At 36.5% G+C, this 14,769-nt stretch overlaps 2 protein-coding genes across 2 annotated transcripts; one reads left to right on the top strand and one right to left on the bottom strand.

Moving 5' to 3' along the window:
* The first annotated feature begins 566 nt into the window (after nt 1-566).
* Nucleotides 567-4,496, top strand: LOC110780928 (uncharacterized). Its single transcript, XM_056836214.1, has 4 exons — nt 567-1,022; nt 1,213-3,397; nt 3,501-3,849; nt 3,973-4,496. The coding sequence occupies exons 2-4, from the start codon at nt 1,214-1,216 to the stop codon at nt 4,494-4,496; spliced, it is 3,057 nt and encodes a 1,018-aa protein (XP_056692192.1). The 5' UTR covers nt 567-1,022; nt 1,213.
* Nucleotides 4,497-7,797: 3,301 nt separating this feature from the next.
* LOC110799933 (B-box zinc finger protein 20) lies at nt 7,798-9,259 on the bottom strand. The gene is made up of 3 exons (XM_022005215.2): nt 8,913-9,259; nt 8,376-8,807; nt 7,798-8,255 (listed from the first exon to the last, which is right to left on the bottom strand). The coding sequence occupies exons 1-3, from the start codon at nt 9,096-9,098 to the stop codon at nt 7,911-7,913; spliced, it is 963 nt and encodes a 320-aa protein (XP_021860907.1). The 5' UTR covers nt 9,099-9,259; the 3' UTR covers nt 7,798-7,910.
* Between the last annotated feature and the right edge of the window lie 5,510 nt (nt 9,260-14,769).

Raw genomic sequence — 14,769 nt, 5'->3', positions numbered from 1 at the left:
TCAAGCGATATTCATATTATCATGATATAAACATTTTATTACTGCTACTAGTAAATAAATAGAGATACTAAAGGTTATAATAATGCATTTATTGAAGGGGGGGAGAGGAAGTACAAATACATATCATATATGTATGGGGAAATACATATCAGAACAAAAGACAAAATAGAAAAAAGGACAAAAAGAAAATTAAATGGTATTTTTCTAAACACAAATGGTACTTTTTTTTTTACAGAATGGTACTTTTTTTTTACAGAATGGTACTTTTTTTTACATGAATGGTACTTCCTTTTTTGTCTTTTAGCTATTTGTCTTTTAGTTGATATGTGTGTTTCCACACATATCAGATATACGAAAAAACGAACCCGGGGGGAGGGCTTTGCGTAGAGACGTTAGAGTATTGATCTTTAGAATGTATTGGGGATATTTCATAGGAAATTGTATGCCATGTCAATTTAAGCATTAACCAAGAGAATAATGAGAGTGAGATGAAACATTTGTGAATTGTGATGTGTTGTGACTTGTGAATGATTTGCTATATTATTTTCAACGGTTTTTTCATGAAATGCCCCCGAGGTTTTAAAAAACGCACCAAATACCCTCGCCTGTTTCGATTCACATAATATACCCCTATTTATCCGTACTGTTCATGACATGCACCTGTCAGCTAACGCCGTTAGTCTGCCGTTAGTGGTGTTTTACTTATTTGCCCTTAATTTTGGTTTAGCGCCATTGACTTCCTTCACTTTCACAGAAAGACCAAAAAAAAAAAACCGTTCAAATTTTTCTCTTTCTCTCTCCTCTCCCCTGTTCTTCTTCAAGCTCTAATCCTACTCAAACCCTAGAAATTCTGGGTAGATCTTCAATATTTTTGTGAATTTTGCTGCGCACCTTAAAGGCGAGTTCGTGGGTTGTGATTTTGCTTCAATCGCGACAAAAAAGGGAGAAACTTGAGGCGATTTCCAGCTGAGTTAGTGTTGAAGAGGAAACGGGAATTTTAAAGTTGGTTAGTCTACTTCCAGGTAATAATCTCTTCTCCTCTGTTTAATTTTGCTGGTAAACTTGTTTTTTTTTTCACGAAATCGATTAGGGTTAGGGTTTGTGAAATTGTCATTTTTTTAAAAAAAATTGCGCAAATTTCTTGTTGGTTATTGGTCAATTGTGGTTGTTGGAATGATAATTGATGTTAGTTTCATTATTTTTTCCCTTTAGGATGAGTGCTATTTGGTTGTTACTACGTTATGGGTCACATAGTTTTGATATTAGAGTGGGAGACATGGAAAAATATCGTTTGTTGAAGTTGTTTCTTGATATCTTTGAGGAATCAGTTAAGCAAGATATTTTTTTGCCTAGTACCTTTAGCTTGTATGTTGAGGGTCCTTGTGGTAAGGTTGAATTGAATGATGATAAGACTTTAAGGCTTCTGTGGGGATGGAATTGGGGTAAAGACACTGCTGAAATTTGGGTTGAGGGAACAGATAAACCAGGATTGGTGTTTAGGAATGTTGTTGCAACAATTGAGAATCATAGAAAGGAAAAAGAGAGACAACTTAAGGAGAGACAAGAGGAACTGTTGAGGGCTCAAAGAGAGGAGGAAGAGGCAATGAGGAAACAACAGGAAAGGGAGGACATTTTGAGGGAAATACAGGAACAAATGGAGTACACTGTGGCTATGGAGGTCCCTGTTGTTGATTGTGAGGACATGAAGGTTGAGTATGTGAGAGTCATTAGCAAAGATGATGCTGATGAGGTGTTTCCAGGTTGCTCTCAACCACAACAAACACAAGAATCCCCAAAGAAACAACCCACCCCACCCAAACACACAAATCATGTTGCTTCTAAGTCAAAAGGCAAGGATAAGCCTGCTTCTAAGAAACTAACCCCCAAAAGGAGGGCATCAGCTAAACAACCCACCCCACAGAAACAACCCACCCCACCTAAACAACCCACCAAACAACCTACACCACCACCCCCACCACCCCCACCACAGAAAGAACCCACCCAACCAAAACAACAACAACACACACCACCACCAGAACATCCCACCTCTCCACCACAACAACAACAACACACACCACCACCAGAACATCCCACCTCTCCACCACAACATCACACCCCTCCACCACCACCACAAAATCCCACTCCACCACAGAACAACCAAACTGATGAGCCTAACAATCAAGCACCACCTGATCAAGCTCAGCCAGTGAAAAAGAAGGGGGGCAGAGCTAGACCTGAGGGGTTTAGGGTTAACAAAGTCACTGCTAAGAAGGCTGGAACTTGGGTTTCCAAGGGAAAGGGAAAAGGGAGAAAGGGTACAGGAAGGTCTAAGACACCAGGGGTTTTTGCTGATGTTGGTGAGATATGTTCAGAAGAGGAGAGTGAGGATTCTGATTATGAGGAATCAGATTCTGAACAAGAGGATGTTCTGAATGATTGGATTGATTCTGATGTTGATGATGAGGTGATTCCTGATGATATTCCTGATTTGGGGTTTGAGGATTGTCTAAATGGTTCCTCAAAGATGGATAAGGCCTATAAAAATGGCAAAATATGGACTGATCAACCATATGGGTCCATTAAGTTAGAACCCTGGTTGATCTTTCATGACAAGGCCACATTTCTTGAAGTGTTGAGAAGTTACTGCATACAGGAGGGGTTTGGGCTTAGTGTTGAGAGGGCTGACAATAGGAGGTACACAGCAGTGTGTGCAGTGGAGTCATGTGACTGGAGGATACATGCCAGTAGGTTATTTGACAATGTTAGCTGGGCCATTAAGGTGATCAGTGGGTCCCACAGAACTTGTGGGAGGCTTGAGGAGAATCCAGTGGTGACCTCTGAGTGGTTGTGTAAGCATATATTGGGGGAAATAGAGGCAAATCCAGAGATTCCAGTGGAGACATTGAGGAGGTATGCACAGGAGAAGTTTCAGTTGAGGGTGAAAAAGAGGCTATTGTACAAGGTCAGGAGTATGGCAAAGGAAAAGCTGCATGGTGGTTGGGCTGAAGCATATGAGCTGTTGCCTAGATATGCTGAGATGATTAAGCAAACAAACCCAGGGAGTCATGCACTTATAACATGGGGGGCCAGTAGTGGGGATGTGAACCCAAAATTCAGAGCTTGCTTCTTCTCATTTGCTGCACAAGTCAGGGGGTTTCTAAGGGGTTGTAGGCCCATAATTGGAATAGATGGGGCTCATTTAAGTGGTTTCTACAAGGGCATTCTACTGACAGCAGTTGGCATAGATGGGAACAATGAAATTTTTGTTCTTGCCTATGGGATAGTAGACACTGAGAGTTGTGACAGTTGGACCTACTTCATGAGATGTTTGAGGCAAATGTTTGAGCAGGAGGGTTGCAACAGAGATGATTGGACCTTAATCAGTGATAGGATGAAGGTATGTGTACTGATCTGATATTTACTCTTTTCTGATATTTACTTTTTCTTATGTTTATGTTTCTATATTAATGAACCTGTTTTTGTTGTTTGCTGATGTGTAGGGTGTTGAGTTGGCAGTTAGAGAAACTTTTCCTAGAGCAACTAGGAGAGTTTGCTGCCAACACCTATACATGAATTGTAAGAACAATGGCTTCAGTGGATCTGCATTCCACAAGCTCTTTTGGATAGCTGCTAATGCATACAATGAGTATGTGTTTGGTAAGGCCATGGAAAAGATCAGTGAGTACAATGCAAATGCCACTGCATACTTGAACAGCTGCATTGAGCAGTGGTCTAGGCATAAGTTTGACTCTACTGTTTGTTGTGATCACAACACAACAAACTTTGTGGAGTCATTCAATGCATGCACAAAGCCCTTCAGAGACATGCCTGTCTTCTCATTATTGGAAGGTATAACTCTTCTAATCATATTCATGCATAATATACCCCTGAACTTGTTGTTTGTTGTTTAATCATATTCATGCATAATATACCCCTGAACTCGTTGTTTGTTGTTTAATGTCTGGTGTACAGCAATCAGAAGTTGGTGTATGCAGAGGGTGGGGGCTAGATTTGACAACGCAGTTGACATGGAGGAAGGTCAGCTCACTGCATATGCATTGAAAGAGTTAGAGGAGAGGACAGCTGAGTCCAGGTTATGTTATGCCACAGCATGTGGAGGGGGTGAATTTGAGGTTAGGGATGGACATGTCAACTTCCCAATTAGGCTTGCAACAAGAAGTTGTGCCTGTGGGAAGTGGCAGATCTGTGGAATCCCCTGCAAGCATGCACTGAGGGTCATATATGACCAAAGGATGAACCCCCATGATTTCATATCCCCATGGTTCAAGGCTGCTGCATACAAGCTAACCTATGCAGAACATATTCATCCTATGGCAGATCCATCTCAGTGGCCTGACTTTGGCCTTCCTTCCATTCAGCCTCCAACCATCAAAAGACCATCTGGCAGACCTGCTAAGAAGAGAAAGAGAGGGGCAAATGAACCAAAGAAAGGGAAGAGGAACACAAATGTGAAATGTGAAATGTGGAAAGTGTAGAGAGTTTGGTCACAACTCAAGAACATGCAAGAATGGAGGAACAAGTGCCACTGGACCAAGCACTTCAAAGAGTGGTGCAGCAGGAGCAAGTACATCAAATGGGGGACCAAACACAAGGAAGAGGTCAAAGGCAGCTGCATAGTCACCTCAGTTGGCTATATTTTGTGAATTGTAGTGCACAAAGCTAAACTAACTTAGTCAAATCAGTTTAGTCAGAATCAGTTTAGTTAGAATCAGTTTTTGGAAACAGTTGTGCAGAGATCATTTTTTGGAAATAGTGAAATGCTTAGAACACCTCTTTTTGTGCAGTTCAGTGGTGTTTGTCCACTTAAAGTTCAGTTTATGTAAAGCTTATTTGCTTGAACAAGTATTTATGGAACAAAGTCTCTTTATTTCATGAAATTTGTTACAACTTTACTTCATTGCTATCCAAATCAGAAATGCAAACATTAATACACCAATTTTTATTGCAAAATTGATTTGCTGTTTCTGTTGTTTGATCTTCTTCTTCAATAGCTTCAACTCTTCATGCATTCCCCTGCTCTGTTCTTGCATTCCCCAGCTTTGTTCTTGCATTCCCCTGTTTTCATCATCTATGTTTCCCTTGCTCTGAACTTCATCACTTGTGTGCTCAAGAAAACCTTTGCACCATTTGAAATTATCACAAGGATCACACTTGTAGTAAAGCTTTTGCGGATTTTTTGCCGTTTCCGAGCTCCTAATTGCAAATCTTCTCCCGCAATAGCAATTTTTATTAGGAACTCTAATGTATGCTAAATTTGGGATGGAAGAAGATTCGGTTTTTGAATGAGAGCTCATGGCTAATTTGGAGAGGGGAAAGTATGCAAGTGAGGTGAACACTAGTAGCATTTATAGGCAGCAAGAACATAACGGCTATATTTTGCTTCCTAGGTTTAAAAACTAGCCGTTAAATTCAAATTCCTGCAATTTGGGTATCTAGTGCAACTTAATTTTAAAATAGGTGTATATTATGCATTAAGTTTATAAAAAGGGGTATACTGTGAATTATAAACACGACTTAACGGAGGACTAACGGAAGGTCAGTTAAGGGGTATTTGGTGCAAACTTGGAAAAAAATAGGGGTATATTATGTGAATCGAAACAGGCGAGGGTATTTGGTGCGTTTTTTAAAACCTCAGGGCATTTCATGAAAAAACCGTATTTTCAAAAGATGATCACACTACTAACTAACTACTCCCTCTGTTCCTAAATAAGTGTCCAGTTCTCATAAATAGCGTTTCCTTATAAGTGTCCAGTTTCCATTTTTGGACATATACCTTTCCCACTTTTCTATACACTTTTCCTACTTTTTCACACACTTTTCTCACTTTTCTATAAATCATTATTACTTTTTCTTACACATTCTATACGTGTACCACTTTTCAATCACCACATCCACTTTTATATATACTTTATTAATAAACAGTTATCTACTTTTTTCTTTACAAAAAAAAAACATTTCAATCATTACCTCTTACACACAATTCAGTTTTATTAAATCCCGCGTAAATGTCCAAAGTGGACATTTATTTAAGAACGGAGGGAGTACTTTAATTAAAAAGATTATCAACAGTATAAAACAAAGTATGATCTGCACATACTATATAGGGAAATATAGCTTAAGATTCAGGCAATATTTATTAATTAAAATCAAATTATGGCTACTAAAAAAGAGCAGACAGCATCTTCTTTTCCATATTATTGAAATGAAAATGATGGAACATTTTCACAATATGACCTGATACCCCACCCCCACCCTTTTAAAAAATGTGCTAAAACATATGCGAGCTCATCTCATTTTTATCAAAATCAGCATCATCTATCATAATAATGGTGATTACAAGTTTCACATGATTATGTTCCTGTTCTGAAATTATTTGAAGTTATTTTCATATGAACTAAATTTATTTTATACGGAGTAATAAAATTTTATGAAAAAAATAGTTTATTTTATCTCAACAATATAGACTTTTTTAAATTACTTTATAAGAAATATGAAATAAGTTAGGAAATTTTGTGAAACACTACCTTTAAGTTTGGTGGTTTTGTGAATTGCTACTTTATAAAAACTTTTTAAAATTTAACTATTTTATAAGTTTGGTTTGTTTGACTAACACTACCATTTGACGTTTTTCGTTAATGTTTTCCGCGGTGTATTTGTTCTATTCTTTTAAATATCTCTGTTCATTTGTCGTTTTGTTCATTTGCCATACTAAATAACCGTTGTAGTGGAGTTCAAACACGGAAAACATCAATAAAAAAGGGCAAATGGTAGTGTTAGTCAAACAAACCAAACTTATAATGTAGTAAAATATAATTTTCTCTTTAAAAAGTAGCAATTCACAAAACCATCAAACTTAAAGTAATGTTTCACCAAATTTCCAATAAGTTAAAATAAGTCAAATTGAAATAGTTTTATCGTATTTATGTTCATCTTTCCTGCCCTGTCCTAATCTTGGAGGGACATATTCTGCACCAATTTGGACAAAAAGAGCTGCCTTCATATGACAAAATCTTCACCCATGTAATTTGTCAGTTTTATGATAGGTACCCAAATATCTTGATCCTAAAATATCTTTAAATTTAGAATTCAACATGTTGTATGAAGTGAATGATGGAAAGTGATATACTAATGCAAATATTTATATATGAGACACATCTAAAGTAAAGTATTTATGGTAAGAGTGAGATAATTTCTATAACAATTTCTTAATTATGTGATTATTTCTAATGTCGTAATACAACTTTTGCAAGAGATCGTGTCAGCCATTTTCAATTCCTCCCGAAAGTTAATCGCCAAAGGGTTACTTCCCTAATCGTCATATGATTTTAAGATGGAACCTCGTTTAGACTTGTTAAATAGACTCTCTCTATTTAACACCTCAATCCCTACGACCACGAAGAAGTTGACAATCGATTGAGTAATCAATTCTGGTAGATGTCATCTTTTGGCTAACAAATGGGCTGGACTAGTGCTAAGGGGCGTCTCCCAACGGCAGGTAGTCCGCCCTCGGCCCTCTAATGAAGCTTCCGTCTTATTGAATCATATGATAGAAGAAATATCTAAATGGCACAACAGCTAGTTGTCAAGATTTGGCTGAAACAAGATGCTGATTCATGTTATGTTAGTATAACACACACAAAGTTTGTAATTGTTTTTTATTTTTATTTTTATGTTTGTATTTTTATGTGGTCAAGCGATCGAGTCCTCTCAAGGGGGATGAAGGCAGTATGTGAGTGTTAGGTCCTTGAGTGATAACAGCAGACCAGACGATCTGTATGACAGGGAAAAATATAAAAGAATATGTTCAAAGTTGGAGATATTTTTTGAGCACAAACACACTCCAAAGACACAAGATACAAGCTAGATACACCCCCCATATCATCATAATTCTACCAAAGAGGCCTAGTTCTCTTAGACCCTACAGATGAATTGATTTCAGGGACAGTAAAGGCATCATCCTTTAAGTATTTTCTCTTCACTTTCATGGTTGTCACACTTGGCGGCGCCTCCTGCTGCTGCTGCTGCTGCTGCTGCTGCTGCTGCTGCGGCTTTATTCCATTTTTGTAGTGATGAATTTCTGAAGGCTGACCAAATACATTCCAGAGTGTTGTTGCTTGTGGCACCCAGAAACTCTCTGATTGTGTTGGACAACATGTAAATTGATCACTTTCATTCTCCACATCGAAAAATGATAACACATCTTCATTCACTTCTAAATCATGGTTGTTACCACTCTGCATCCACCAAAACATATAAACAATTTTAATCCAAATCACATAAAACTCAACTTGGCAAAATTATCATCTTTTTAAGTGCATGAACAAGTACAATAAAATGAGATTTTTGTAGCAAACCTTACTACAGAAACCAAAGGGGGCAGGAGAAGCTGAATCAACAAGAAAATCTTCAAAATGCCATCCTGGTAGCATATCTATCAAATACTCAGATATATTACTAGTTGATCCACCACAGTTCAACTGATTGATGTTTGAACTGATGGTGCTGTTGCTGTTGCTGCTGTTAGTAACGGCTGAATTCAGAGTTTTTTCAGAAAAAACTGATGTAGGTGTCTTGGTACACTTGAAATCAGGAACTGTATCACCTGATTCACATCCATTTCCATTGCTAATAGTAATATTATCTGAAATAACTTCAGAGAGCTTAATCCCAGTCAGTAGGAACCTGTTATGCTTCCGAGTGTGTTCATTTGCTGTGTGTAATGGAAGATCACATTCTCTGCATAAAATTGCTCGATCTTGTTGACAAAATAAAAGTGCCCTATTCTCCTGCATCCAGAAAAAACAAAAAAAAAAAAAACAAATATCAGCACAATACGTTATAAAGAAGTGCAGTACTGGTGTCCAACTATCCAAGACATGTGATCAGATTACCTGACAGATGTCGCAGACCGGGAATTGAGAGGAAGAAGGGTGGAGGAGAGAAAAACGCTGGTGCTTCGAAGCGAGTTTATTAGCATGATGGACTTTATCATCACATACATCACAAAGAGCAGCTTCATCAGCTGAGCAAAACACTGAAGCTTCCTTTTTACTACAAACATCACACTGGATCTTCATTTTTTCTTCTCAAAACCGCTTGATTTTTCCTTTCTCTTTCTGGATTTTATTTAATGAATGATTCCAGATTTGATGGGATAAGTTTCTAAACACAGAGAGTTGAATATGGAATGGGAGGAAAGGGAGGAAGTGGTGGGCACTTCAAAGGCTTTAAATATTGAAACAAATTAATATAGGAAAGAGTGTAAGGAAACCGTTAAAAGAGTACAAATAGTTGGCATATGCTAACTGATTGATGTCTTATTAATAAATTCTTCTTCCGTTTTTTTGTTATGATTGCACCATTTCGAGCTTGTCAATTTACAATCTAGCTTTCATCTATACTAATATATTAAAAAGTGTTAGTGAAAAATGTCAAATCAATACAACAAGATTCGAACACGAAATCTCGAGTGTAGATGATAGCTCTCATTACCATCTTAACCAACCATCAATTGTATTTTATCTTTTCACATTAATCTATAAATAAATGTTAACGTTAAGTCTAAAACAACTAAATTTGTATGTAACATTTTATTTACTATGGACTGTTTTGATATTAAAAGAATAGTAATTCAAGCATTAGGACAACCATGAAAAAATGTGATGTTGTAAGTCTCATAAACATCAACTATAGTAACTCCCATAATTTGGGGTTTATTAATTTGAAACACTTAGTTTCACTAGAAAATAAATTATACAAATTGTAAGATGATATAATTGAAAAATAATTTGGCATGATAACTGACGTAGTGTGTCTTTGTAGTTGATGAACTTGATGGATGTTTTTCACTTTATGAAATACATGTATTTTGGTCAAATATTAAACTCAAGAAAAATCTAAAATTTTAATTATTCAATGTAGAAACCGGGGCATCGCCCGGGCCACACACTAGTTATACATTATTAAAAGCTATAAAAAAAACTTTGATTTATTAATATATCGCTCCTAGCTTGCATCTAAAAAATGCTATAAAAAAAAATTCCTAACAAGACTGTTGTATAAAAGAGATGTAAATAGTGTCAAAACTAAAGTGGTGCAATTATAAAAATAAAACGTTAGAATACATTACTAATTTACTACAGTTGAAATTAAATAAAAATACTCAAATGTGACCAATTATAGGAAGAGTTAGATGAAGATGGTGGACAGGATGGGCTAGGTGAGGGGATCTGCCGACTGTCTGCCCTGCATACAGAATAGTGTGGAAAAGGGTATCATTGTAAATACACTGTATGGTTGGAATGTATTAAATCAAATTTAGTTGGAGGAAGTCTTTGTCACAAGTGACTTGTGTCCATATTGGACACAAATGAGTACCAATACAGAATTTGGAGTACCAATACAGAATAAGTTAGTACCAATACAAATTATGTGAATACTAATAATAACACATATGACTTATATTGATGGTATTTCTAATCAATTTTGCATTTTGGTACTGACATATTATGTGTTGGTACTCAAGATGATTGTATTTGGATCACTTGCGTCCATGTGGACACAAGTCACTTGAGGTTTAGAAACCCTCATTTAGTTGTGGGTACAAAAAAATATTTTATCCAGATTTATTTCATACACCTGAAAGTTTAATCAAGTCGAATGTGAACAACGTACCCTGAAATTTGGCTCGACTCAAATTTAACCAAACCTATGGGTTGGTTTTCGGGTGCTTGGCTGCCTGCTGTTTGATTTGCTCTAGCACCAGACTAATAGTGACTAGTGAGTGTGTTTTCTCATTGATACAGATTACAGGATATAGGCATTTTCTCAGTTTTACGGACAACTCAAACTTGAAAAAAGGAGTTTAATCCTAGTTTTGTGTTAATAGAAATTAGACTTCATAAAAGAGGAAAATTATTTATCACCTTTAAATAGTTTTAGTTCTCTGTTTGTTTTTTTGTTTGTTCAATTTCAGACTTCAATAGTTTGGCCTGAACTGAATTAACAGCCTTTACTAATTAAAACCATTAGTATAGTACCCGTGCGATTCACGATTTTTATAATATAAAATATAAAATTACATGAAATCTGGTAGGCAATTTTCATCAAAATAAAGCTTATAGATACTCTCCTAATTAAATTTAACTATGGATAAACTTGCTATTGCTCATTCAGTGTCTTATTTATTAGGTGAAACTATTATATTACCCGTCCGATGCACGATTTATAATCTAAATATAAATTTATATGAAAATGTGGTAGAAAATTATCACTAAAATATTTCTTATAGGTATTCTCCTAATTAAAACATTCACGAATAAATTTGTTATTGACCATTTCAGTGTCTTATTTATTAAAAAAAATTAAACAAATAATGGTAAATGGACAAAATTATTTCCATCCTCTGTCAAGCATTAAGTAATCACCTCCCCTCAAAAAAAAAAAGTAATCACCCCTGTCAAGCATTAAGTTATCTCATCCACCCTTTCTTTCGGTTGTCGTACACACTTAATACTTGCCTCATTTACCTCATTATTCGATCACTTAACGCCTACCCACCCCTCTCAATTCCCGTCTCGAGAGGTTGGGTACAAAGTAAAATTCATGCACGTTACATCACCCACCTATGTAAACTCATCCCTAGAGTCAACATTTTTTGTTTGGGTAAAAGAATTTAAATTGTAAAACTATGTTCTGGCGTCTTAGATAATCGTTGTCTGATTAGATTCAATGAATAAATAAATAAACATTATAATATGTACGTTAGTAGTAACAAAAAAATGTTGATATATTCATAATCAATTAGATGAAAGATAAGCGATGCGGGCGGGTATAATCTAAAATCCATTCTCGCCCCGTTACCCGCGGCGGATACATTTTTAACCCCATCACCCACCAAAATTTCCTTTATCCCCCCCCCCCCCCCCCCCACTTGGAGAGGATGCGCGAAGGATCTCCCAAAAACCCAGCTCTAGCGACAACCTGACATAGGGACATCCCTATATTTGGTAAATAAGCCATTTTTCCTTTACCTAACTTTTAAATATATTGACATAACTTCATTATTAGAATTAATTGTATTAGCTAGGTATAATATTGATAAAATATTTCAAAGTGACATGCATAATTAGGATTGGGTGAGTACGTGGTCTAAATCCAGGAAATGTAAACTTGCTTCATCACCAAGGTGGGGTACATGTTTTCCTTATACCGTTTCACCAACACCAAATCTATATTTATTAGTCAATATTAGTCCATCATTCACGTTTATCTTCGTCGTCAGCCTTATCTAAAATCCAAACTCGCCCATCATCAAGTGTGATGCACGGTCTACATATCATTAATTTGGCACGAAATTTTATATATACGTTACAGAGTAAATGATAATGTAATATTTTATATTAACATATAAAAAATAATTTTGTTGTTGCAAACATAATAAGGAAACTTAATCATCTTGAACTTATGATATTAGAAATAGTTGATTACGATATATTAGTCAAAAGTAATCAACATACCCTTAATACTTCAATAATACTCTATGTGGGGGAATAAATGATTATTTCTGATTCGTGTAAAAATATTACGATAATGAGAACGTGAAAAAAAAATATTTTTGAATAAAAATAAAAAGTATAGGCTAGAGCTCGTCAGAAAAAAGTATAGGGCCAAGGGCCTCATTTTGTTATTTAACATGGAGCCTAAAATATGTTTGAGACAACCTTGTTAAATATGTTAAATCAAGAGTTAACGTTTTTATACATATCCGTTTTTATTATATGCATGACACAAAATTTTAAACAGTTGATAGTATTATACTCCCTCCGTCCCAGATTAGTTGTTACACTTCTGAATTAGAAATGACCCCACAATTATTATATTGTCTCTCTCTTCCCACTAAATGTTTTTTTGTCCCCACACCCTCTCTCATTCAATTAAAAAAAATACCCCACTAACTCCTATCACATATACTTTTTCAATAAAATAACAATTGATAACCAAACAACCACTTATCACCTAAAACTTTGTGCAAAGGTAAGTGTAACATGAAGGAAATAATTCCCTTGGTCCAAGTATGCATTCAATGTTAAGTCTAATAAATGCGGTTCAGTATTAATTAACAAGTTAATAATTCAGTGAGATCAAGTGAGCTGAATGCCTAGCTAGAGGCCGCTTCAGTTCAAGTGGAATTAATGATATTAATCCACAGCTTACTCTTGACTGAACCCGTAGGGTCACACAAATAGTACGTAAACGGATCAAGTATTTAATGGCATTAAATACTCCATCTATGGATATTCGGAATCGACGGATCTTGGTTTCAGTGGGAGCTGAGATCGTCACAGGCAAGAAATGAATACTCCGGAAACGATGATATTGCCGGAAACGGAAATTTGGATCGTATCGGAAATATAAATATTATCCAAGTCGTAGATGTTGCCGGAAACGGAAACATGGTACGTATCGGAAAATATTATCGGAAATGGAAATATTGCCGGAATCGGAAATATTGCCGGAAACGGAAATATTGTCAGAATCGGAAATATTATCGGAATCGGAAAATAATTCCGGAAACGGAAATATTAAATATTTGTTCGAAACGGAAATTGATTCCGGAATCGGAAATATTAAATATTGTTCGTATCGGAAATGAATTCCGGAACCGGGAATTTAATCGGAAGCATATCGTACGAATAAACATCGGACGAGCTTGCTAGACGCAAGGCCTAGCACGAAGCTAGGCCCAACGCCTAGCAAAGCCCGCGCGCGACCAAAGCAAGCAAAGCCCAAACGCGAGAGCAAGGCCAGCAGGCGCGCGCCCCTCGTGGGCTGCGAGCACTTGCTGGGCCTGGCCTCAGCGCGCGCGCACGCAAGGCGCCCCTCGTGGGCTGCTGCGCCTGCGTGTGTGTTTGTGCTTGCGTACGAAACCTTGATCGGTTAGGATTCGTATAAGATTGATTCCTAAGTCTACTAGATAAATTAAGTGATTGAATTTTAGATTAATTCATATTCACTAAATCGTTTCCTAGTAGGATTCTAATATCCGATACCCATGCCCTATAAATAGGTGATCAATGCTCACAATTTATATCGAGTATTCAAGTATTCAAAGTGATTTTTGAGAGCAAAAATTCAGTCACACAATTGCCTATAAGTGCCGAAAATTCTAAGTACCTTAAGGGCGATCCTAGTTGGTCAAGCTTAAGGCGGATCCGGACGTGTTGTGGACTATCTACGGAGGGACGACACTTGGAGTCCTAAAGACTTGTTCTTGTTCGGTTCGGGCGCAGCTAGGGAAGGCACGCAACAAAGAGTATGCATCTAAACTATGCTAAATGATTATGTGTAAATAATATGTTTTCCTGGCTATATGGTTTTTCCGCATGATTTATGAATTGTCATATGTATCATAACCTAACAGTGGTATCACGAGCCTCTTATTATTTTCATAATCTAAATTGCATGAACATGGTTAAATATTACAAATTTGCAAGAATTAAAAGGGGTGATTAATTTTCGTAATTGTTAATTAATTGCAAATTGCGTTTATTTAATTATACGTACGCAGTTTTTCGGTAGTTTCTTCGTTACTCATCCAAATCGAGTGATTTTTGTGTCAATTCCGCATGTAAAAGGCATTCTAAAATTTTGACAAAATTATAATTTTCTGCCGAACCCAGAATTCTCAAATTCGAAGCCTAACTATGACTTTTCGGAGGTTTTAGTTTTTCGAATGCAAAATTTCGT

This window comes from Spinacia oleracea, chromosome 2, assembly GCF_020520425.1.
Source record: "Spinacia oleracea cultivar Varoflay chromosome 2, BTI_SOV_V1, whole genome shotgun sequence".
NCBI lineage: Eukaryota > Viridiplantae > Streptophyta > Magnoliopsida > Caryophyllales > Amaranthaceae > Spinacia > Spinacia oleracea.
Note: the sequence above shows the minus strand (reverse complement) of the source record. Positions and strands in the feature narration are given on the sequence as shown.

Coding starts and splice junctions, on each gene's coding strand:
- LOC110780928 (XM_056836214.1), top strand. CDS start 1,214: ATGAGTGCTATTTGGTTGTTACTACGTTATGGGTCACATAGTTTTGAT. Junction 3,398..3,500: donor TAATCAGTGATAGGATGAAG/GTATGTGTACTG, acceptor GCTGATGTGTAG/GGTGTTGAGTTGGCAGTTAG. Junction 3,850..3,972: donor TGTCTTCTCATTATTGGAAG/GTATAACTCTTC, acceptor TCTGGTGTACAG/CAATCAGAAGTTGGTGTATG.
- LOC110799933 (XM_022005215.2), bottom strand. CDS start 9,098: ATGAAGATCCAGTGTGATGTTTGTAGTAAAAAGGAAGCTTCAGTGTTT. Junction 8,808..8,912: donor CGGTCTGCGACATCTGTCAG/GTAATCTGATCA, acceptor TTCTGGATGCAG/GAGAATAGGGCACTTTTATT. Junction 8,256..8,375: donor CCTTTGGTTTCTGTAGTAAG/GTTTGCTACAAA, acceptor TGGTGGATGCAG/AGTGGTAACAACCATGATTT.